General features: G+C 36.6%; 1 protein-coding gene across 1 annotated transcript in view; it reads right to left on the bottom strand.

Annotated features, from left to right (window-relative positions):
- The window catches only part of LOC115223083 (vacuolar protein sorting-associated protein 13A), a 311,737-nt gene that overhangs the window by 129,057 nt on the left and 156,447 nt on the right, over positions 1 to 26,233 (bottom strand). The window contains exons 13-22 of the mRNA XM_036512095.1: positions 23,329 to 23,473; positions 19,073 to 19,181; positions 18,746 to 18,840; positions 16,340 to 16,476; positions 12,168 to 12,259; positions 11,261 to 11,373; positions 7,326 to 7,463; positions 6,627 to 6,694; positions 4,505 to 4,583; positions 1,705 to 1,728 (exon numbers count right to left, since the gene is read on the bottom strand). Of these exons, the coding sequence (XP_036367988.1) occupies positions 1,705 to 1,728; positions 4,505 to 4,583; positions 6,627 to 6,694; positions 7,326 to 7,463; positions 11,261 to 11,373; positions 12,168 to 12,259; positions 16,340 to 16,476; positions 18,746 to 18,840; positions 19,073 to 19,181; positions 23,329 to 23,473 (1,000 nt within the window). The remainder of the gene's footprint in view (positions 1 to 1,704; positions 1,729 to 4,504; positions 4,584 to 6,626; positions 6,695 to 7,325; positions 7,464 to 11,260; positions 11,374 to 12,167; positions 12,260 to 16,339; positions 16,477 to 18,745; positions 18,841 to 19,072; positions 19,182 to 23,328; positions 23,474 to 26,233) is intronic.

Genomic DNA, 26,233 nt, shown 5'->3' on the forward strand with positions numbered 1-26,233 from the left:
ACATAATTAACAGGATTTTTCTATGACACTTCCATCATAAGTACTTACAGATTTTCTTTTTTGACAGTATAATGAAACAGTGTGTGTGTGTGTGTAAGTATGTATGTATGTGTGTGCAGAAGAGTATTTAAATTTGCTTGAAACATAGTAGAACATTAAAAAATACATAAAACAGTGATTTAGAAACCATGACAATGAAGTTGATGAAAAATTAAATAAAAAACAAAACAAAATTACGATTTTTATTTTAAAGCATTTAATGCCCCTTTTCAAAGAGGGATGAGAATTAGAAGATGCGCCTTAGTTCTTTACAATTTCGAGTCTGTATGAGATAGTAAGACCACCATGTGCTGTTGATGTGGGAAGAAAGCGGAGTTGTAAATTACGTAGAATTTTTTGTGTGTCACATATGTGAAGAGAAAGTGGCATCAAAATTTGCAATGTATGGAGGAGGTCAAGCAACCAATGGGCTTCTTTCAATTCTAGTTATAAGGACTCTAAAATCAGTAGACCCCAGCCAAAATGTGTGTGTGTGTGTGTGTGTGTGTGTGTGTGTGTGTGTGTGTGTGTGTGTGTGTGTGTGTGTGTGTGTGTGTGGCCTGTATGCAAATGACTGAGACTTCTGGTGATTTACTGTGCTTGAGAAGCTAAGTGAGATCATGGTCATGGCCAGTGCTGGTGACACGTAAAAGGCACCTGTGTCGGTGAAACACAATAAGCACCCATGCTGGTGACACGCAAAAGGCACAAATGCTAGCAATGTGTAAAAGACACCGAGTACACTTTCTAGAGTGGTTGGCGTTAGGAAGGGCATCAAGCCATAGAAACCACACCAGACTGCAGTCTGGTGCAGCTCTCCAGCCTTGCCAGCTCCAGTGAAACTGGAGTTGATAAACCAGCATAGAAAATGGATGCTGAATGATGACGGTGCCACCTATTGACATATTACAGAAACACAATTTACAAATCTACCCTTTTCTTCACCCTTCAGCATGCGTGGTCTTATCTTCTCAGACAGACTGAAAACATCAAACAACCAGAGACATTTTCCTGTTCTTCTTCAAAAACAAAAATAAATAAATAAAAACAATTAAAAAACCTATTTTCATTTGTCCTGTCAGATTATTAAATACTTTAAGTTAAAAGAGCCGTCTTTCTTTTTATCCATATTTAATTTTTTTATGACTGCATTCCTCAGACTTTCAAAAATCACTTCTTATTTCCTTTCAATTAAATTGAATCTGACAGTTTGTCTCACAGCTCAAGTTTGATACCACAGTGATCTTCATAAATATACACATACATACATTTATATATATTATATATACATATATGTGTGTGTTGTGTGTGTGTGTATACATATTTACATACATACACACACGTGTGTGTGTGTGTATATATGTGCATAAAAGAACACTGGTGTGTCTACTTTTATTATGACATTAAACATACAACATAAATCTATTTAGGTTTTCACAACATAATATAAGGAAGATAACAATAAGGAAACAATGAAACTTTGAGCCAACCAAACAAATTCATTCTTTCAAATAACAACTGGAAAAATAAGGGCTCTAAAATTAGCCAAAATTGGTACTGCCAGTTAGATGTTGGCATTATTAAAGGTAAATAATAGTTGTGGGCAATCTAAATGTTGTTACGGGCGTGCTTTATAAAGTAAGCAGAGGAAGGTGCTTCTCTCACCTGACACCATTTCTCGAAGTTATTCTGGTACAGTAAGAAATTTTAGGAAAAAAATTTGAACAGAGCAGATTAATGGAATGTAATAACAGCATATGTCAATTGCAAACAATGACTAAAAGAATAAGTTAACTAGTCAGAATAATGGAATAAAGTAATTGAAGAGAGAAAATAATAGAATAGTCATTGAATAGAGAATAATAGAATAAAATCAATGAATAGAGAATAACAGAATAGGGTAATTAAACTACAATAATGGTGCATAACAAAAAAGATTTTTTTAATTAGATAAATAAAGTAGGAGAAAATATTGATGAACTAATCAATGATTATGAAATAATATTCTAATTAACAGTATTGATGTTTTTTACACAGATACAAAACCTTTTCCCTAAGAGGTCTGGACATTTTATTCAAGCCTTTTCTAATTAAATAGGCAATGTAAAAGAAATGAAATATTATTGATTAGTAGTTAAAACTATCATAGACAAGTCAATGACAGAACATCTAAGCAGTCACTCAACTTGCTAGTAATAGAAATTTTCCTCAAATCATATCTTACCATCTTAAAAAAAAAAACAGAAAAATAATATTAAGATAAATTATAATAATGAAATTATTGTATACAGTGATCAGGTGCACCACAACTTGTCAGAAAGTGCATATAGAGTATATGCAGTAATGTACAAATGTCTGGAAAGCGAAGAATGCATGAGTCAGATACATGCTTGTGTGTGTATGGAGGGGGTGAAAATCAGGTGTAGTGTTGGTGAATCTCAGAAAGCATGGAAGTCTTGAAGGATGCAGTGCTCCGACAACTAACAACTGATGCCGGCAGTTTGTTCCATGCTTCAGCAACTCTCAGCGTGAAAAAATGTTTCCGAAAGCCATGGGAGCTGTGCTGTTTTCTGACTTTGAAAATATGTCCACGGGTGTTAGACGGGTGGACTTTGAAAAGGTGCTCAGAGTTATTGTTTGTAAGATGGTTGATAATTTTATGGGTGTCTGCCAAGTCAGCTGCCAGACATCGGAGTTTCAATGTGTCCATGCCCAAGGAAGTAAGGCGTTCAGAATATGGCAAATGCCTGATGGAGGGTATTCTTTTGGTTGCATGTCGCTGAACGGCTTCCAGACGATTGATATCCTGGGCAAGATAGGGGTTCCAGACCGGTGATGCAAATTCCAGGTGAGGTCTTACCATAGCTATATAAAGCCGCAGAAAGATAGTCGGAGAGCGGCTCACAAAGGATTTGGTGAGTGATACCAAGACACCCTCAGCCTTCTTGACAATTTTAGCGATGTGTTTTGTCCAACGCAAATCACTGTCGACAATAACACCCGGGTCACGTTCACATGAAGACTTTTTGAGATTAGTGTTGTGGAGGGAGTAAGTAGACACCTAAATGCATGGTGTTACATTTGTCCACAGCCAGCTTGAGTTGCCACTCCATGATCCACTGCTGCATTGTGTCCAGGTCTGATTGCAATAGAGATCTATAGTGTACAGGATCTGACCTCTTTATTTCGAGGTACAGCTTGATGTCATCTGCATATTTCAGCACAGTGGCATTCTTTAAGTTGGCATCTATGTCATTAACATATGCAACAAATAAAAGGGGGCCAAGAACAGATCCCTGTGGTACACCAGATGTCATCTCATAGGGTGAAGAGTGCTGTCCTAGAACTGTGACAACCTCTTTTCGGCCGAAAATAAAGGACTTCAACCAGTTATAGAGTTTGTCTCTTACGCCCAACGCAGAGAACTTCACCATAAGTCTTTTGTGTGGCACAGAATTGAAAGCCTTAGCAAAGTCAAGGTAAACAACATTCACCCAGGATCCGCGATCAGTGATTCGGGTAATGTCCTCAAGAAACTCAATGAGTTGATTACAGCAGCTGGAGTTAGGAATAAATCCAAATTGTGACAGCTGGATGAGGCTGTGAGACTTCCAGAAGTTCCAGAGGGTTTCTCATACAGGATTCCATCAGTTTGGCGATGCAGCTAGTAAGACTAGTTGACAGGCGATGTGCGGTTGCCTTTTTTGAACAGAGGGTTAACACTGGCAATTTTCCACTGTTCTCGAAAATTAGATGATGTGTCTGAACAAAAATAAGACAGGATGTTCACAGATGGAATGCCTTTGATCATAGGCCACCTTGATCACTGCTGTCTCAAAAATGGAAATACAAAGCAAAAACATCAACAGACACACCTTAATTAATTCATCATTACAAGATATATTTAACTGAAGAATAGGAACCAAGTCTTTGGAAGAGGTTACATATGACACAATATTCTAACCAGCAGTGAAATTTGCCTCCCGTTAACTTAATGTTACAGACACTGGAATTTTAAGCAGTGGTCTATAAAGGAACTGATCTATTTACATAGTAAATAAACCTCTACAACAGCGGTTCTCAACCAAGGTCCATGTGGCTCTTAGGGGTCAGTATAAAATTTTATTGTCAGAATTTATCTGCAATAGATTAGTTACACTTCCATGATACACAAAATATTTTAACAATTTTTTAATACAATTTCTAACATCTGATTACAAAAATAAATTATTTTTTTTAGACCATAGAATAACTACAAGGGTACATCCAAGTAAAATAGGAATCAAAGGGATCCATAGGTAAAAAGTGGTTGAGAAACACTGCTCTACAGATGAATAACAAGGATTCCATGTCCATATTTTTGACACCACAAACTCTCTATTGTAACCAAATCAACAAACTGTAAATTTTTAAGTAACTTCATACTTCTTAAATATGTTTTTATTTATATTCCTTTATATCTTACCTCGAGGGAAACATTTTTGGGCTGTAATTCACTCTCCAGAGTCAATGTACCAAAGTCAACAATCAATACATAGCCACCTCTGTTTCAAACGAGAGGAAGAAAATATCACATGAGTATTATATAGAAATACATGCACACACACACACACATATATATATGTATATGTGTATAAACAAGCACATGCACACACACACACACACACACACATACTATTCATTCCATGAATGGTAACAATATTTTAATTTTTGTAGTTCAATTTAATTTCCTCGTGAGTTGGTTTATTCTATGTATGTATGCACTTAAAAATACATACATGCATGCATGCAAGCATGCATGCATGCATACATACATACATACATACATACATACATACATACATACATATATATAATCAAAATAAGCAACAAGGATATCCAGAGGTAATGCAGTACGATGGTTTCATGCAACTCCATTTAATTGAACAATGCAATCATTACATCACTTTAGAATGCAGAGCAATCTTCAGTTGCACAAAGACATAGAATTTAATTAAATTAGAACAGACGGACACATTAGTATAATTATACCTAAAATCTCCAAGAAGTTAAGGAGATAGACAAAGAACATGCTGTCTCACTCCAGTTTAGAAGTTACTGAATTTTTCCAGAAGATATACATTGTTACAGACTCTGCCTGTCAAAAAATCATCTTACTTTGAAATTGTAGGGATAATATTAAATATTAAATTCTGGTGCCTCAACTTAAGTACCATATTCATCTGAATCTAAATTATATATATATATATATATATATATATATAATATATATATATATATATATATAATATATATATATATATATTATATATATATATATATATAATATATATATATAAAGTCAAGAAAGTGATGAAATGGGAAATTATTTGATTCACCCAGACTTTTTCCCTCCAAGTCAGTAATCTCCCTAAACTATTTTTTAGCATTATTTTTTTTAGGATTATTTTTTCTGATATTAAAAATATAAAGACAAAGCATGGAAATAAAATATGTAACTGCCATAACCAGGATTTATGTTCCTTAAAAGGATTCTGTTTAAGGAGAAATGTTGTGCATAAAGTTGAGGTTTGAACCCTTAATAAATCAAAGAAGATATACATAGGAAGTACACCTGACTTAATGACTAGATATGGGGGCACACAAATTCATTTATTAATCAAGAAACAAAAAACTCAACTGTACCAGCGATCTGCATTAATAAATTAAAAATGCATAATAAATAATTCAGTTTGGATTGGCCTATTACCACGGAAACCACACCATACAATATACACACCAGAAATTGTAAATTATGCACAAAAGAATCAATCAATATACTCTGTGCTGACAAAAACATTTTACCTAATAAGATCTCATATGACTTTATTCTTTGTAGACATAAATATTTATCAACTTGTAAATTTTTTTCCAAAAATAATTAGTTTATATGATTTTAACCTATTTAACCTTTCTGCATTTGGATTCATCTTAAAACAACATTATCTATAGATTCATAATCTATTTAAACATGTAAATTTAACTCTTATTATATCATTCGCCTGAAAAGTATGTTCTGACACAGCATTCAAATTTTTTAAATTCCTAAATTTCTCATGCCACTTAAAACTTTAAGATTTAAATAACTCTTTTATAAATCCTCTTAGGTTAACTTTGATGAGAGAAATGTAGATGATTGTTATGGTTGGAATTAACTCGACTATACCAACCTATATTTTCTTGAAACAGCTGTCAGACTTTATACCTGCTGAAGATTCTTTTTAAAATCATTTTGTACCACCATTTAATCTATTTGGATTACCACACTACATTCACCATGTGCATCTTTTAGAGTCACTGACATTTTGCACCTGCCATATTCCTGGCTAATAATCTGTGACTTGGTACTCTAAGGCTGATGCACTCATTTTCAGGTGCATGTGTGTGTGTGTGTGTGTGTGGTGTGTGTGTGTGTGTGTGTGTGTGTGTGTGCAGGCATGTGTTTGTGTATGTGATGGTCTCCTATCTTAAGATTTAAAAAATGCATCTGAAATATTGCATTTCTTAAGACAAAAAAAGATGCTTTAAATATTAGAAAAAAATCTTACTTCTGCAATGATCCATATTCTGGTATGACCATGTAAGGTGATCTCATATTCACAGACACATGTATTGTCTACAATATATGGAAGAACACATATACAACATGTAAAAGATATAAGAAAATAAACCATTCAAAAAGGAGCCCCTACACACCCCCACACAAAAGTAAAGGAAAACAGACTCATAAAACAAGCACTGTATTCAAATATGAATGAAACTTATAGACAGGAATTGTAGAATGAAATACAAATAAAAAACATTTATTTCCTGATTTTATTTTCAATCTTTTGCTAGTTTTTCAGTCGTTGGATTGTGGCTACACAGGGACACCATCATACAACCTTTTAACCACTACAGTCGGCCCAGGTGCTTTGATATTCATTTGTATGTCATCAAGGAATGGCAAAGCCAAAGCAGAAGAGAGAGAGAGAGAGAGAGAGAGAGAGAGAGAGAGAAGAGAGAGAGAGGGAGAGAGAAAAGAGAAGAAAAGAAGTAAGAGAGAAGAACAAAAGAGAAAAGGAGACATTAGCTTTAGAGTGATAAACAGTTATTTTATGAAATCTTTCTAAATTCTTTCTTCTTTTGAAGATTAATTCAAATATAGAGTGCATTTCATTAGAAGTATATTAAATTCGGTAAACCTTTTGGCAGTAACTGGAATCAGTTTAATCTGAACTAAAAGCCTCATTCTTCAATAAACTAACCTTGTGTTGTTGAATGGCATATTGTAAACTCAGGCGACTGTAAGAGATAACTTGTTGGAGACTTTCAACTGCTGAATTCTTCATTTCGGCTCTTAGATTAGGAAATTGGAAAAATGCGGTCAATTCTGATAGAGAATGCTGAAAATGTGCCATAAAAATATTTGGATGTTAGAAATCAGAGAATTCTTTTATTTTTATTTTCTGAAGATGCATGCATGATGATAATGATGATATAATAATAATAAGAATAATAATAATAATAATAATAATAATAATAATAATAATAATAATAATAATAATAATTAATTTAAATTATGTGTTGCATCACATGAAGATATTTCGCTACTGCGCCTGTCACTTCCCCTCCCCAAGCTTTCAGTCATACTGTAACACTTCTTATCCTCCACTCACCCTAGGATGCTAGGATCAGCAAGTAATTGTAACAAACATGAAAATTAAAAGTAAATAATAATAATAATAATAGGATTGAGGTTACTCCTCCAGATGTCAAAATATTGTTCAGTTGATAACAATAGCACTCTAATAATAATAATAATAATAATAATAATAATAATAATAATAATAATATAATGGTTTCAAATTTTGGCACAAGGGCAGCAGTTTCAGGGGATGGGGTAAGTCAATTACATCGATCCCAGTGATCAGCTGGTACTTATTTTATCAACTCTGAAAGCATGGAAGGCAAAGTCAACTGTGGCAGAATTTAAATTCAGAAGACAGATGAAATACTACTCAGCATTTTGGCCAGCATGCTAATGATTTTGCCAGATTTTATCACCTTGTTGTTGTTGATGATGATGATGACAACAACAACAACAATAATAAGTTGCTTACTTATTGACCCATCATGCTTGTTTGATTCTAGGATCATAAAGAGGAAGAAAATAAAAAAAATACAATCTCCTAAATTTTGAAATAGGAAGAATTTGGAGCATGTGAAGAACAGTAATAGTTGTGCCTATAATAATTGGTGTGTTGAGAATAGTAAGCAAAGATACAGAAAATGGCTGGAGGAGATTGGAATAAAATGCCTGGCAGAGCTCCTACAGAAAGTTTGTCTCTTAAGGATAGCAAGGATTATCAGGAGGGTTCTAAGCACTTGAAAAATTGCTGAAAACTTGGGCATATCTAAGGTTACAGGTAGTAACCCACTACCCACATAATTCCTACAAGGAATAAGACCAAACCTGAGCCGAACCAAAATAATAATAATAACAATAATAATCCTTTCTACTGGAGGCACAAGACCTCAAATTTGATGGGGGAGAACTAGTTAATTACATCGACCCCAGTGTTTCACTGATACTTAATTTATCACCCATGAAAGACAAAGTTGACCTTGGTGGAATTTGAACTCAGACCAAAGAAACGGGTGAAATACCATAAAGCATTATGCCTGGCATGCTAAGGATTCTGCCAGCTCACTGCCTTAAATACTACTACTACAACTAATAATAACAATAATAATAATAATAATAATAATAATAATTATAATAATAATAATAATAATAATAGTAATAATAATAATCCTTTCTACTAAAGGCACAAGGCCTGAAATTTTGGGAGAGGGGACTAGTTGATTTCCTTGACCCCAGTGTTTCACTGGTATTTAATTTATCAACCCTGAAAGGGTGAAAAGCAAAGTCAATCTTGGAGGAATTTGAACCCAGAACATAGCAACAGGTGAAATACTGTTTAGCAATTCACCTGGCATGCTAATGATTCTGCCAGGTCACCATCTTAAATAATGATAATAATAATAATAAGTTTAACTGTGATACAGTAAGCCAGGGCACAAGGCCATATCTGTTCTCTCTCTCCACACACACACACACACACATACACGCATGCACCCACACATGCACACACACACACACCCATGCACATATAAAACCATAGCTGTCACTCACAAAGGAGTATGACCGAGTGATATGTACCATGCTTTCACTAATTATTTTAGGTGGCTATATATATAGTTCCTCACATCCGGTGCTGACCTTAACTCAGTAGGACACACACACACACACACACACACACACATAATGTGAAAGTCTTTCCCAGTTGCTACACACACACAAAAAAAGAAAAATGATTTATTATATTTCGGGGGGATGGTCATTTTTTTCTTTTCTTTTTTTGTCAAATAAATACATGCCCAATATATTCCTTCTTCATTCATTTATTACTGTTCTTATTTTATCTTATGTCCAATGTCCAGGAATCTTTCATAACACATGTGACCTCTTCAGCGACCCTTTCCATCCACTTGTGTCTTCCTGCTCCACTTAATCCATTCTCTCCTTCCATCATGCTCTTTCCTTATCTGCGCATGCAGCTGCAACTCTATGTGCTGCTGATTCTCTTGACCCTTATTTTTGATATTGTTCTTGTATCCCTCTGTGTCTGTGTGTTCATTCACACTGCTGCCATTGTGGTTGTTGTTGTTGTTGTTGCAGCCATTAGTGAAGTTACTGTATGTGTGTTTACAGGTTTGCACTCAATGTTGTTTGTATCCGGGCCCTTTATAAAGATTTTCTTGTTGTTTACCTTTGTATCGCCATTTCTTATTTCATATATTCATCATAGGTATGAGCATGTTTGTTCTGTGTGCCTATCACACCGTTTGTATCTGTATGTTTTATTCTTCCTTTCTGTCTCTATTCATCGTGTGGTGGTGGTGGTGGTGGTGGTGGTGGTGGTGGTGGCGAGTGTTACTGTTCCATTCATGTTTTCTATGGAGGCTCAGTCTGTAATCTGTATCGTGTCAGTTCTAAGCATTAATCTCTGTACCTTAATCTCTGTATTATTAACCGAGCTTCTATGTTCGACTGAGCATGTTGGCAGAGCACTGACAAGCTTTTCTTCTCTTTGAGCTCCTGCCAGCGTTGGCCTAGTTGCTCCCCTGTGCTGTGTGCCATCTCCACAAAGTTAGTTGTTGTCTTGTTTCTGCACCATCCTTCAGTACACTATAAACTATAGACTCTATTCCTAATCTTACCGTTAACCTGTATGGAGAACAATTGTATAGTATGTAGGATGAACCCACATACAGTAACTTCACTAACAGCCACAACAATGCGAACAACAACAACCACGATGGCAGCAGTGTGAATGAACACACAGACGCAGAGGGACACAAGAACAATATCAAAAATAAGGGTCAAGAGAAGCAGCAGATGCAGCTGCATGCGCAGATAAGGAAATACATCATGGAAGGACAGAATGGATTAAGCAGAGCTGGAAGACACATGTGGACAGAAAGGGTTGCTGAAGAGGTCACAGATGTGGGACCAAAGATTTCCAGATAATGAACATCATCATCATTATTTAACGTCCGTTTTCCATGCTAGCATGGGTTGGACGGTTCGACTGGGGTTTGGTAAGCCATGAAGGCTGCACCAGGCTCCAGTCTGATTTGGCAGTGTTTCTACAGCTGGATGCCCTTCCAAACGCCAACCACTCCATGAGTGTAGTGGGTGTTTTTTACGTGCCACCAGCATAGGGGCCAGAGCAGGCTGGCAAACGGCCACAATCAGTTGGTGCTTTTACGTGTCAGCGACACGGACGCCAGTCAGGCGGCACTGGCATCTGCCACGTTCGGACGGTGCTTTTTACGAGTCCCCAGCACAGGTGACTTCACTACAATTTCCAGACAATGAACATGAGATAAAATAAGAACAGAAACAAGAGAAGAACGAATACAGTGTGCAGGTATTTATTTGACGACAAAAAAAAAATGATCCTCTTGAAATATAACCCTGGCTATTTCAACACATGCTTTCACATTAAAAATCTTGCAAAACAAATTCATAAATGTAAAAATGATTTAGCTTTCAAACTACTAAAAAAAAAAAAAAAAAGGAAACAAAATGACAGCAACAACAAAAAGAAAATAATAAAAAAGTTTGTCTGACCTCATCATACACCATTTCCACCGGCTGAACATTGAGTTTTAGGGAATAGTCAGCCTCCACATACAAAGGTTTCGTCTCAAATTCTAATGTAAATATTTGATTCACTGAAGGGGCTGCAAAAAAAATAAAAATAAAAGAATAAGCAAAATAGGTTTTTCTTCAGGTCAGATTACTCTCTCACAGGTAAGGCTTATTTATTCTACAGGTAAGGTTTATTTAGTCACATTGTTGGGAATTAATCAGGTGTGATATGAAACTTCAAGGTTTTGAGGATGCAATAATATATTTTTAGAGTGACATTGCAGGGTAGGTGTGAGAGGCCAAATCTGGCTGGTCTGAACATACAACAGATGGAACATTTAGGCTAGATATGACTGGTTTAAATGTTATAGCGTTAAGTTTTGTTGCATATTGGGAGGGTCATTATGCCAATAATAAACACAGGCACTGATTCTATTTCACTTCTTCCATTACATTTTGTCAATTAGTTAACTATTTAACTTTATAACTAATTGATTGTTAGATTAATTGGTTGGTCATTGATGATGGTAATGATGGTGGTAGTGGTAGTAGTTGTGTTTCCAAGCAAGGTAATATAAATCTGCTTCCCAATCATATGACTTTGGGTTCAGTCCCACTGAATGGCACCTTGAGCCATACTATAACACTGAGGCCCACCAAAGCTTTGTGAGTGGTTATGGTAGATGAAAAAAGAAATCGTGTGTGTGTGTGTTTATGTCACCTTATCTTGATATCAATTGATAGTTGTGTCACTATCATTCAAGCAATGTTTTTGATCTCCAATCTTCTGTATAAACATGGGAAAATATTACCTTGCTTGGAAACACCAGAAATACCTCCACCATCATCACCAGCCAAACGTTTCCTCCATTTATAAGGTACTCACCATAGACTCCAACATCTGATGTCAGAATAGGAATCAACTCATGCTCCATAGAAACACCTTCTATCGAGAAGCTCTCTGTGTTACAGGAAACTCTGATAATAGAAAACAAAGAAATGAATTCAAAGTTGCTTTTCACCAGCAACGCAAATAATAATAAGGATAATAATAATAATAATAATAATAATAATAATAATAATAATAATAATAATAATAATAATAATAACAATAATAATAATAATAATAACAATAATAATAATAATAATAATAATCCTTTTCTATTATTTGAAGAAGGCCTGAAATTTGTAAAGAAAGGACTGGTTAATTAAACCAGCCCTGAAAGGTTGAAAGGTTAAGTTGATCTCAGCAGAATTTGAACTCAGAACATAGCAACAGGTGAAATATTGCTAAGCAATTCATCTGGCATGCTAACAATTCTGCCAGCTTGCCACCTTAAATAATAATAATAAATGTAACTTAATTAGCCAGGGCACAGGGCCAGCTTGTCACCTTAGTAATAATAATATTCATAATAATAATAATAATAATGATAATAATAATAATAATAATAATAATAATGATAATAATAATAAGAAAAGAGGGAGGCCGTGGTCTTTTGCAACTGGCAATAACAATGAAGATTGCTACAATTGGCCTAGACACCTACCTGAAAAACTCTGAGGACTGGATGTTAAAACTTGTCTCAAAACATGAAAACAAGAAAGCATCATACTCAGTCACAAAACAGGCAAAGGAATATCTAAGTGAATTCCGAATACAACCAATTTCGGAATTAGAGATAGATATATAAGAAACAAGCACAGAAAAAGCTAGGCGCATGAAAACCCGTGCCAAAACTGCTGCCTTAGATATTCTGAATAATAAATGGCAAGAAAAACCTCTCTATGGCAAATACCCAAAGAGAGCGAATAATGCAGATATCGACAAAGCCCTGACCCATCAATGGCTAATGGCCTCTGGCTTAAAATCTGAAACAGGGGTTTATCATAGCAGCTCAAGATCAATGCCTACCAACAAGAAACTACCAGGCCAACATATTAAAGAACGGCAGTAGCCCAACATGTCGTGTATGCTGACAACAAAATGAAACCATTGACCATGTTGTCTCCAAATGCAGTCTTCTAGCGCCTACAGAGTACCTCAGTAGGCATGATAGAGCTGCACAATATATTCACTGGGTAATTTGCAAAAACCTGGATTTGCCCCATGAAAAAAACTGGTGGGAACACAATCCACCTCCTGTGCTTGAAAATGACCGCATCTCACTCCTCTGGAACTTCACCATTCAAACTGACAGGAAGATAGATGCAAATAGGCCAGACATTATATTGAAAGACTTCAGACAAAGAACATGCCTCCTCATTGATATGACTGTCCCAATCGATATAAACGTATCTGTCAAGACCTACCAAACACTGAGCAAATATAAAGATCTTGAAATAGAAATCAGCAAAATGTGGAAGCTGAAGACTAAAACAATACCTGTTGTCATAGGTGCCCTGGGAATGATAGCGAAAGGGGCTGATTGCTACCTAACTCAGATACCAGGAAACCCCAAAATGGCAGAAATTCAAAAGATAGTGCTCATGGGAACTGCTCATATCCTACGCAAAATACTCTCTATGTAATCCCAAGGTTTAAAACAAACTTTTTTATTTATTTATTTATTATTTCTTTTTTTTTATGTATTAGACATTCACTAGTACAACACCAAAAAAAACCCCCCCAAATATATGGCACAGAACTTCTAACCTGTTGTCTCTTGAGGTCTCTGGGTGAGACTTGGAGCCAACTTGTACAGACATAAAGCAAAAGTCAAACATAGAATAATAATAATAATAATAATAATGATAATAATAATAATAATAATAGGCCTTTTGACTATAGGCACAAAGCCTGAAATTTAAGGGGAGGGGGGTGTCTAGTTGATTACTTTAACCCCAGTACAGGATTGTTAATTATTTCATGGTCACCGAAAGATTGAAAGGCAAAGTCAATCTCCACTGAAATTTGAACTCAGGATGTAAAGACGAATGAAGCATATTGTCTGATGTGTCAATGATTCTGTGAGCCCACTGCCACCTTTAATAATAATTATCATAATCTTTTCTATAATAGGCACAAAGTCTGTAATTTGAGGATAGGTGGTTAGTCATTTACACCGATTCCCACATGAAACTGGAAGTTATTTCATCAACCCTGAAAGCATGAAAGACAAAGCTAACCTCAGTGGGTTTTGAACTCAGAATGTGAAGTCATGAAATGCTGCTAGCCATTTCATCTGGCATACGAGCAATTCTAAGGCCAGCAATTTCGGGGGTGGTGGTGCTAAGTTGAATACATTGACCCCTGCACTCAGCTGGTCCTTATTTTTATCAACCCCATAAGAATGAAAGTCAAAATCAACCCTGGCGGAATTTTAACTCAGAAATGTAAAGACAGACAAAATACCACAAAACATTTTGTCCAGTGATTCTGTCAGCCTTTGCTGCCTTGATTTCAAATTTTGGCACAAGGCCAGAGGCCAGAAATTTGAGGGAGAGGATAAATCAATTATATCAACTACAGTGTCCAGCATGTAGTTATTTTATTAACTCTGAAAGGATGAAAGGCAAAAGCAACTCCATTGACATTTGAACTCAGAACATAAAGTTCGAAGAAATGCCATTAAGCACTCTGCTCAGTGTGCTAATATTTCTGCCTCCTCCTCCTCCTCGTCGTAGTAGTCATAGTAGTAGTAGTAGTAGTAGTAGTAGTAGTAGTAGTAGTAGTAGTTGTTGTTGTAGTAGTAGTAGAGAGATAAAAGTCACAAAAATTTAATTATTACATCCTTCTCTCTCTGGCCTTCCTCCCTTTTAGTAACATGTTCAGTTCTGAGAGCAGCTTTCAATGTGATAACAATGTCTCTAGAATAATATTTCAACAGAAAATCATTATTCACAAGCATAGCAACAACAAGATGTTGAGCCAATACGGACGCTAGAAACAGTAGTCAATTCTCCCAAGTCACAACCAGTCAGTTGAGAAAAGGACATGCTAGATGTGTTCTGGATTCCTTGTACATTGGAATTTAGGTATGTCTCTTTCCAATCTGAGTAGAAAACCCACCAAGGAGCATCAAATTCTTTGTCTTTCATTGTATCATATATTGTGAGTCTATTTTACAGGGTAAGTATTCAAAAGATGCTTGTGTGTTTCAAGTGAGGGTGGATGAGTGTATACTTATAGGCGCATGCACGTGGGTGTGCGGGCGTGCATGTGTAGGTATGGACATGCGCACTTACACGAATACTATGAACTTTATTACCCCCTTACTTTTACTCCCCCTCCTCACTTAGCGGTCATTCTAATTGCTCTTTTGTCTTAATAACGGTCAATCACACAGTAATTTCCCTTTGTTTAACGGTCATTTTCATAGCATTTTTTCAATGGCCGGATAACTGAAGAGATGGCAGTGTGGGTTTCTGCCCCAACATCCGAAACTCAGAGTTTTATCATGGTTACCGAATAATTGTCACACATTACATTTACAGATATATATATATATATATATATATATATATTATATATATATATATATATATATATATATATATATATAGGTACAAGCATGACTGCATGGTAAGACATTTGCTCCCCAACCACATGGTTCTGGGTTGGGCAAGTGTCTCCAACTACAGCTTCAGGCTGACCAAAGTCTTGTGAGTGAATATAGTTTATGGAAACTGATGGAAGCCTGTCGTATATGTTTGTGTGTGTTCCACCACTACTTGACAAGTGGTGTTGTTGTGTTTACATCCCGGTAACTTAGTGGTTTGGCAAAAAATACCAACAGAATAAGTACCAGGCTTTTTTTTAAATAAAATATGGACTGGGGTTGATTCATTCAACTAAAATTTCTTGAAGGCGATGCCCAAGCATGGCCACAGTCTATTGACTGATACACGTAATGGATTAAAGATAAAAGATACATGCATGCACACACACACACACACACATGCACACACACACACACACATGCACACACACACACTCACCTGTCAATGGTGTGTGTGTGTGCGTGCTCGCGAGCATGCAATCAGGGCAAAATGGCCAAGTAAGAAGCTTTTAACACTTTGAGAGGTTGTTCAGTTGAACGGTTATTTTTTCCTTACCTGCAAGATTCACTGCCTGGTCTGTAGTCTAAGGAGGAACGAAACTGCGTCATTGACATCTGAAGAACCCTCTTACTGTATTTCACCAATGAACAGCAGCAGCTCTTCAAGTTGATCTGGACTTTGTAGGCAATATACTGGGAACAAAAGCAAACAGCATACAAGAATACAAATTAAACTTAACATCATTGAGATGCAAGATATATATATGAGGGCAGGCCATAAGTTCTGCCTGAATTTTGAATAAAGAAAACAAGTGATCAAATGTTATATTTAATTGAAATTTAATCATCAATGCACTTTCCCTGATTATCTATGACTTCCTTCCATCTATTTACAGGCTTTTTAATCCCATCAATGTAAAACTCTTTTGGTTTCAAAGCGAAGAATTCTGAAATGTCAGTTTCGACCTCCTCCTGGCTTGTGAAAGTTATGCCCCCACCCCAGATGATTCTGTAAATTATGAAACAAATGGTAACCTCAAGGAGCAAGGTTGGGAGAATATGGTGGATGAGGAATTTTTTCCCAACCAAGCTCTCTTCGATCTTCTGTGATGTGATCTTTGCAGTGTGGGGTCACACATTGTCCTGATGAAACATTACTCCTTTTTGATTCACTAAAGCAGGTCTTTTTTTCTTCAAAGCTTGGTTCAAATGCTCTAATTGCTGACAAGAGACTTGATCATTGATTGTTGCATTAAGTGGTAACAATTCAAAGTGAATTACTCCTTTGCAAACCCACCAGATAGAGAGACGAACCTTTTTTCCATGAAGTTCCCTTCTCGGTTGTGGTTGAGCTTTTTCCCTTTTACCAAGCCACTGTTTACGACGTTTAACATTTCGATAAAAGATCCATTTTTCATCACCAGTCACAAGTGTATCCAAAAAGGGTGAAATGAGTTTGCGACAATGGAGAGAAGAGCAGATGTCAACTCAAGATTTGCGGTTGCTTTCAGACAGTTCATGAGGCATACATTTTCCAAGTTTAGGAACCTTTTCAAGTTGTTGAAGATAACGATGAACAGTTTGATTGATTGATTGATTGATTCTAGTTTCAGCTTATGAGCTGTGGCCATGCTGGGGCACCGCCGTATGGTTTGAACTAAACTTTATTGCCAATACTGATAATGCAAAACTAATAATTCAGGATTTTCTTCGAGTAATGTCTCAAGGAGCTTATCATCAAACTCAACTGGACGTACTGTTCCATCTTCATATTCAAGGCTGAAATCTCCACTTCTGAATTTTGCAAACCATCTTCTGCAAGTTCTTTCATTCAAGCATTCTTTCCCATAAACTGAGTGTATGTTTCAAGTTGCTTCGGCTGCAGAGTTTCCATTTTTGTACTCATAAAGCATTATGTGCCTCAAATGCTCTTTGGATACTTCCATGTTAGAATGGGTTTTTTAGTCAAAGAAATTTTAATTCTATAAAATAATATTTAATTAGTTTAAAAGTACACAAATGCATAAAAATAATTTTTAATTCAATTAGACATTCTAAAATACTATTAAATTTCATTAAATTTTAAAAAAGGTAAAATCAAACAGAACTTATGGGAAGACCTGATAGTAATTGGCATAATTCTTTGATGTTTCTCAACATTACACTATATCCCACTTAGCAAATTTGAAACCTTGGAGCCTATGCTAGAAATTATTATTAATATTATCCTTTTTAACACAGGTCTGTTGGAACTCCTGGAGTTTTACATGCATTGCAGGCTTGCTACCTGCAGCTTACAGTGCCATGCTATCTGTTCTTTTCAACTATCTGATACTTTCCTGATTATTCTGGTCGTGCCAAGGAGACAAACTTTTAACAGTGAAGAATGAGAAAAAAAGGAACAGGTGGCAAGGCCATAGAGAGAAATGATATAAGGCAGGATAAAAATGTTTCCAGATCTTCTTTATTCCTTCTTAAAATTCAAAGAAGTCAAGAAGGCCTTTTTTATTTTTTATTTTTGATGGAAGGTACCTGTCAGATTTTTACAGCTCCAATTGGATCTATGGGCCCAGGATCAATGTACTAGCCAAGGTTGACCTCCTCTCTTATAGACCCTGGTGGGTGGCATAGGGAGAGGAGATAATGATAAGAACTACTGGAGGAGGAGAGAGAACTGTGGACACTTGGTAAATTAGAGTGAAGAGAACATAAAAGGAACTGTTTGGTTACTTCACTGGCTTCCAACAAGTTTCAGTTAGGAAACTGAGCCATGTGTGTGTGTGTGTGTGCATTCTCTATAGAACTTGAAAAGGATATGGTATGTTAATATGTAGTTTGTGTCTGCAGATCAAAATGTTACACACACATAATCACAATGAAGGCAAGACGAAATGTTAAAAACACTTTTCCACACCATATCTACTCCCAACATTTTACTTGACACATGATAAACTCATTTTACCTCACGGGGTATATCATATATGTTGGCATTCTCGTCATATCCGATACCTCTGTAGAGCTGTTCCTTCTCATCAATAGAAAGTTTAGAAAACCAGTCTAGACAAAAAAAAAAAGAGAGTAAAAAATTAAGACATAATAAAGAAAAAAAGAAAAACAAAAACAGAGAAAAGTAATTGCATTTTACAGTTTTCTATGATATTTTTTCAATCAAGAATATTTATTCTAAGAGATTTAAATAAAGTAGCAATTCTTAAGTGTTAAGGGGGACCGTTATAGTAAACAGAAATTAAATTTAAATCTAGGTGCAAAGAAATTAATATCAAAATACCGGTTTTATCATTTTCATAATCAGAATCCTCCTCGGAACCAAATATCCAACTAAGCCAGCCTTTTTTCTTTTCTGGTTTTGTGACTTTTTCATTTTCTGTTTTCTTCAGCTGGGTACAAATAAAAAAATATATTAAATAAAAAACAAGAACAAAACAATGTCAAAGAGGATATAATATATATATATATATATATATATATTATATATATATATATATATATATATATATATATATAATTATCATAATTTAATGTTCTTTTTTTCCATGTTGGACAGTTTGACATGAAAATACAAGCCCAAGAGTTCCACCAAGTTCTATGCTTTGGCATGGTTTCTACAGCTGGATGCTCTTCCTAACAACAACCACTTTTCACATGAGATAATTAACAAGATAAGCTCTATGTAATCTCTAGAAGTGCTAGAAAAAGCAGCCAAATTTCCTTCAAATAACATATTGCCTTTAAAATAAAAGGAAGGAATAATTGTTGGATAATGTAAATCTAGATAGACATAAGCAAGAGATGGTTACGGCTGGAATACTTTTGATTGTAGGTCTCTCTGATCATATCTAACAACAATGGCTGTTATTATTTCATGATATATAAGGCAGCCAGCTGGCAGAATTGTTAGCACACAGGGCACAATGCTTTGTAGCATTTCATCAGTCTACTTCTGAGTTCAAATTCTGCCAAGGTTGATTTTGTTTTTCATCTTTTCAGGGTTGATGAGTACAAATTGAACCCTGGGGATGAAGTAATTGACTTACCTGTTCCACTAAACTTGCTGGCCTTGCTCCAAAACTTGAAACCATTATTTCATGAGATAAGAGTAGTGGTAGAAGTGTCAGAGTCAAAGACAAAACACCATGCAATATTTAGCAATGTCCTTTTATTTTCTTAATTTAAACCAATGGTTCTCGATCATTTTTTCCTTATGGATCCCTCTGATTCAGATTTCATTCTACTGGACCTTCAGAGCCATTTGAAGTTTAAAACAAATCCCATTATATTTTTATATTGTTAGGAATCGTATTAGAAAAATCATTAAAACATTTTGTTTATTGTAACTGATTTATTGCACATAATTTTTAAGAATGAAATCTTATAAGGACTCCCAAGGGACAAGTGGACCCCAGTTGAGAACTACTTGGTTTAAATGCTGTCACAGCTGACTTTCATATTTCTGGGGCTAATAAAATAAGTACGAATCAATGACTGGAACTGATTAATCAATTATTCTTCTCCACTAAATCATCATCATCATCATCATCATCGTTTAACGTCCGTTCTCCATGCTAGCATGGGTTGGACGGTTCGACCGGGATCTGGGAAGCCAGAAGGCTGCACCAGGCTCCAGTCTGATCTGGCAGTGTTTCTACAGCTGGATGCCCTTCCTAACGCCAACCACTCCGTGAGTCTAGTGGGTGCTTTTTACGTGCCACCTGCACAGGTGCCAGGCGAGGCTGGCAACGGCCACAATCGGATTGGTGCATTTTACGTGCCACCGGCACGGGAGCCAGTCGAGGCGGCACTGGCATCGGCCACGATTCGGATGGTGCTTTTTACGTGCCACTGGCATGGAAGCCAGTCAAGGCGACGCTGGCATCGGCCACAATTTGGATAGCGCTTTTTACATACCACCAGTCCAGGGGTTCTGGCACTGCTGGGTGCCAGTCATAGGATTGGTTCAATTACGATTCCGATTTCACTTGCCCCAACTTCGCAAGCAGAGAAGGGGGGTTGGCATGGGTGCCTGTCATCGGATGAGGTTCGATTTCGACTTCACTTGCCTCAACAGGTCTTTGTGTGTCCAAGGGAGGAAAGGCATGCATAAGTGGGCTGGACTCACTTGTCCTGCCTGGTCTTCTCACGCACAGCATATTTCCAAAGTTCTCGGTCACTGGTCATTGCCTCGGTGAGGCCTAAAGTTTGAAGGTGGTGCTTCACCACCTCGTCCCAGGTTTTCCTGGGTCTACCTCTTCCATGGGTTCCCTCAACTGCTAGGGATTGGCACTTTTTCACACACCTATCTTCATCCATTCTTGTAAAACTGTTAAATGTCAGTTGAGGAGTCTTGGGGTACCTGTTCCAGTATTTTGCATTTCAAGTTTAAATTCCATGTAGGTAAGCCAGTAAAAGTACATCAACATAGCTAGGACTAATGATTGACCCGTCTCTTCTATATTTTTGGTGGGTGGGCCGAAGCTTTTTCAGCCTCCAACAATTACTGATATGCTACGGAACTTTCAACTTGTATCTGTTATTTGTGCTGTTACTGCATACATAGATATCTGAGGCTGCATCTAGAAAAGGGCCACCTATCTGATCCATCTGTACACATCTCCCATCTTCCCCATCTGTACACATCTCTCAGACTCTTATGTAACATCCCTCCCTATCCCCTCTGTAACCCCACCCAAGTTCCCTGTGGGTAAACCTAATACATCCCCAACACCATCTATTTCTCCCTCGCTCACTTTCTCTCTCTTTCACCTTGACTCTCTCTAACTCCTTCCTCTCCTTCCTTGTCCTACAGGGGAAGCCATATATCTCCACTATAAGAGAACTATATCTGTCCCTCTATTACACTGTGTAATATAATTTTTGTCCTTGGGTAGCAACTGTTATTTCCAATTTGCTTCCCCTAGAGAGTATGAAAAAGGGCTAATATTTCCTTTAAACTATGCTTTTGTTATGATATTTATATGAACCCCAAAGAATCCCTCTCAACACATGGCTATGATGCTTCTCCACTACTCCTGCTCATGATCAGAGATGCACATATTGTCAGCCACTAAGGGACATGTTCAAATGGTTATGGTCAAACAACTGACAAGCAAATCTGTGGTTTTGAACAGAGTATTTGCTATAACGATATTTCTGCTTTAGCAAATCAATACTGAATTTGTTGGAAATGCAATGGAAAATATAGGTCAGTTTCAAAACATTGGTGTCCAGGTCACAAAGACAAAGTTTGAAGGGAGTAGAAGTCATTTCCTTTGATTTTTAGATAGAAGCAAATAGGAAATAATACTTACTGACCAAAGACAAGACAAAATAAAGGCTTTCTTACACACTGTTATACTCTAACCTCTCATCTGGCACACAGCTACTTTCCTTGCTTCCATCCCTGAGCTGAGAGCTCTCTGTCTTGCAAGATACTTGCTAACCCCACTGGTGCCGATGCCATATATAAAGCACCAGTGCTGGTGTCACAAGAAAAGCATCCAGTACACTCTGTAAAGTGGTTTGGTGTCAGGAAAGGCATCCAGCTGTAGAAACCTAGCCAAAACAGACAATTGGAGCCTGGCACAGCTCACCAGCTCCCCACTCTCTGTCAAACCATCCAACTCATGCCAGTATGCAAAATGGATGTTGAATGATGATGTTGAATGATGATAATGATGATGAACAACTCCTGACATACCACTGGAAACATGTGACCAATGCCATGGTCCACAAATTGTGATATAATGTACAGAAATACATCAGGAATATATATATTAGGGTGGCGAGCTGGCAGAAACGTTAGCACGCCAGGCAAAATGCGTAGCTGTATTTCATCTGCCGTTACGTTCTGAGTTCGAATTCTGCCGAGGTCGACTTTGCCTTTCATCCTTTCGGGGTCGATAAATTAAGTACCAGTTACACACTGGGGTCAATGTAATCGACTTAATCCGTTTGTCTGTCCTTGTTTGTCCCCTCTATGTTTAGCCCCTTGTGGGTAATAAAGAAACATATACAGAAATATATCAGGAAACATTAGCACCAAACACTGATTAATCCAGACACACATTGACCTACACAGGTATGCCCTTATGCATGCTGTCACACAATGATTCAGATGAGTACACACTCATGTCGGAAGGTGCACATTAATATATACTCTATTCTTATTCCCAGAACTTCATTCATGAAGTGTCATGTTATTTCTTTTTTTATTATTTTGGTTTTCTTGACAAAGTTCTTATGAAATACAAATATAAATCTGCAAGACAGTGCTGCTCCAGCAGCCGCATGGCTGAAATGAATAAAAGAGTAAAAAAGATATACGTATAGATATACACACACACACACACACATACTTATTTATACACACATACATACGTACACAGATTTATACATACATTTGAATACACAAACACACATATGCATTCATCTGCACACACTCCTAACTTTCTTATGCGTCCCATCCATGAAATACAAGGCTGAAATAAATGGCCATGAGAAAACCCAAACTGTTTTGTCAGTTGTTACCTCAAGCTTAGCATGTTCTCTTGCAAGGAATATGTTGAAAATGTCCAAACTTTCTTCTACTTCCAATAATTTATCCTTGAAAGATACGTCAATTGGAAATTCAATATGTTTCTTGTATAAGTCCTTGTATTTTTTGTAATTTGTCCTGAAAATAGATTATTACTATTATATAGTAACCAATAGCAACAGACAAAACTTAAATAAAGAGTTTCAAAGTATTAAAAGGGAGTAACTACAGTGGCAAAGAGAAAAATGGATTCAAGTATGGCTGTCTGGTTAAAAGTTTGCTTCACAATTACACATTATCAGGTTTGCATCTTGAGTAAGTGTTTTCCCCCGTAGTACTTGGTCATTCTAGTGCTATGGTGAAAAAACACACCTGCCTAGGGTGCTGTGGACAGAAACTGTGAAGATGCCCCCTACAGGAGTTGTTTCTATTCTAGGGTGGTAGACTTAATCTGGTGAATAGTTGGCAGAGTCGTTAGAGTGCCAATAGATTGCCTTGAAGTAATTGCTTCAGTTCTCTACATGACTTCAAATATTGTCAGAGTTAACTGTCTTTCATTAATTTGTTTTGTGTGTGTGTGTGTGGGGGGGGGGTTATACTAATGTACTCAGGTCAATTCTTTTGTTTTTCTTTGTCTTTTTCTCTTTACAAGAATAAATTTGCTGTGGTCAGACCTTGAGAGAGATGAGCTCCAACAATTCTAAAAAGTATTCAAGACATGCTGTATGTCACAATGGCACAACTATGAGTCCTTCAAAGGGATTGAGGAACCAAGGCAAAGTAAGACTTTATCATCTAAATTAATACCTGGTCCTTAGTGCTTTTAGCCAAAGTATAGTCTGTTGCAAAAACTCAGGCCAGCTCTCCAGTCTGAGTATAACTTTTCCCTTTCTTCCCAACAGTTCATAAAGACTCTGAAAAAAGGCCACAAGACTTCCTTTCCTTCCCTCACTAAACAATTAAAAGGAATTTTAAAAATGCAGAGATGACTTTGGAGAGTGAGTGACTTTGGGGTTAGTGATATATTTACTAGACCAGTGCATCCTAAACTTGCCACAGAATCCTTTAGATGATTTCTCCAAACAGATGGAACCCTTTATCGTTTACTTGTTTTGGTCACTGAACAGCAGCATCCAGTGACTTCAAAGTGGTGCCCTATACTACAAGGTCTTTGGGCACGACCTAGAAGGGTTTAGTTGAGAAAATCAATCCCAGTACACATTTTGAAGTAAAAAAATTATTCTATCAGTCTCTTTTGCTGAAAAACTAAGTTCATCATCATCATCATCATCATCATTTAACATCCATTTTCCATTCTGGCATGTGTTGAATGATTTGACAGGATCTGGAGAGCTGCCCAGGTTCAAATTGTCTGTTTTGGTAGCATGGTTTCTACAGCTAGATGCTCTTCCTAATGCCAACCACTTCACAGAGCATCTTGGGTGTCTTTTTACATGGGTGCTTTTATGTGATACTGGTTATCAAGTGGCAGTAGAGGAGGACAAATCAAAGATGCACACACAACTTACATATATGATAAGCTTCCATACAGTTTCCATGAACCAAATCCACTTACAAAACATTGGTTGACTAACCACTATTATAGAAGACTCTTGCCCAACTCAAAACCAAATGGATGCAAAGTGAGTTCCAAATGTCACATGATCCATATTTTATAGACAATTCCCTCTGCTCTCATTTTAAATAAAAACATTAAATGAAATAACAATTATTTAGAGAAACAATTTATTCATATAAAAGCCTGTTATTTGATAGTGGTGTAGTGACACCAAGTCATACTAAACCTTTATCAGCAGAAATATGATGTAATGGTCATGTTGCCCAAATAGGTATGATTGTTAGGTTCCCATTGGTTAAAATTACTGCCCATATTTGAATTCTAAACTTTTGTCAAAGAGAAATCTTTTATGAAATAAGGTTCTTAGAATTCAGGTATGAGCAGTTATAAAAACCCTGATTTTTGGGAAATTAATCAGTGTATGTTGGTTGGTTGGTTGGTTGTTACTCGACTCCACGACACTCACACTCAGTGTTCGTTCATTGTCACTCATTTCCATGACACTCACTCCTTTGAGATATTGGTTATTGTTATGTCATGTCTATTACTTAACTCAACAAGGCTATTTTGAATTTTTGTGTAGAACTCTAGTAGCTTAGTATGGAAGAATTAGTTAATATAAATTTATGCCATAATTCTCTACAACTGTTTTCTTTTTAGACTTATAATATTGTACTGTAAATATTAAATATATGCAAATAAACTAATTTAGTAAATGATTTCACTTTCTTCATTTTCTTCAACCTGTTAATGAAATTTATTTCTGCAACTATAAAAACTGTTATTTTTGTGGTGAAAAAGAGTGAGCTTATTTATCTTCAACATACATGCACATTCAGCGTCTTGGTATATAATCCATCATGGCGTTTACACAGCCTGAGTCAAGATTTATGTATAGTGATAATACTTCTAAGTGACAGGTTTATCACCACAGATTTCTACTCAAAAAAATATGTATTTATCATCTTTTCCAAGTTGAAACTGTTATCGTGGTTTCTGACTTAGGCATGAGGTTAGTAGTTGGGAGGAGAAGCTGTTAATTACTACCAGCAACCTCAGTATTTCACTGGTACTTTATTTTATAAATTGCTGGCACCTGTGCCGGTGGCATATGTGTAAAAAGATTCAAGCGAGGTCATTGCCAGTACCGCCTAACTGGCCCCTGTGCCAGTGGCACATAAAAAGCATCCACTACACTCTCGGAGTGGTTGGTGTTAGGAAGGGCATCCCACTGTAGAAACTCTGCCAGATCAAGAATGGAGCTTGGTGCAGCCATCTGGTTCACCAGCCCTCATTCAAAATCGTCCAACCCATGCTAA

The sequence above is a fragment of the Octopus sinensis genome, linkage group LG22, assembly GCF_006345805.1.
Source record: "Octopus sinensis linkage group LG22, ASM634580v1, whole genome shotgun sequence".
NCBI classification, from domain to species: domain Eukaryota; kingdom Metazoa; phylum Mollusca; class Cephalopoda; order Octopoda; family Octopodidae; genus Octopus; species Octopus sinensis.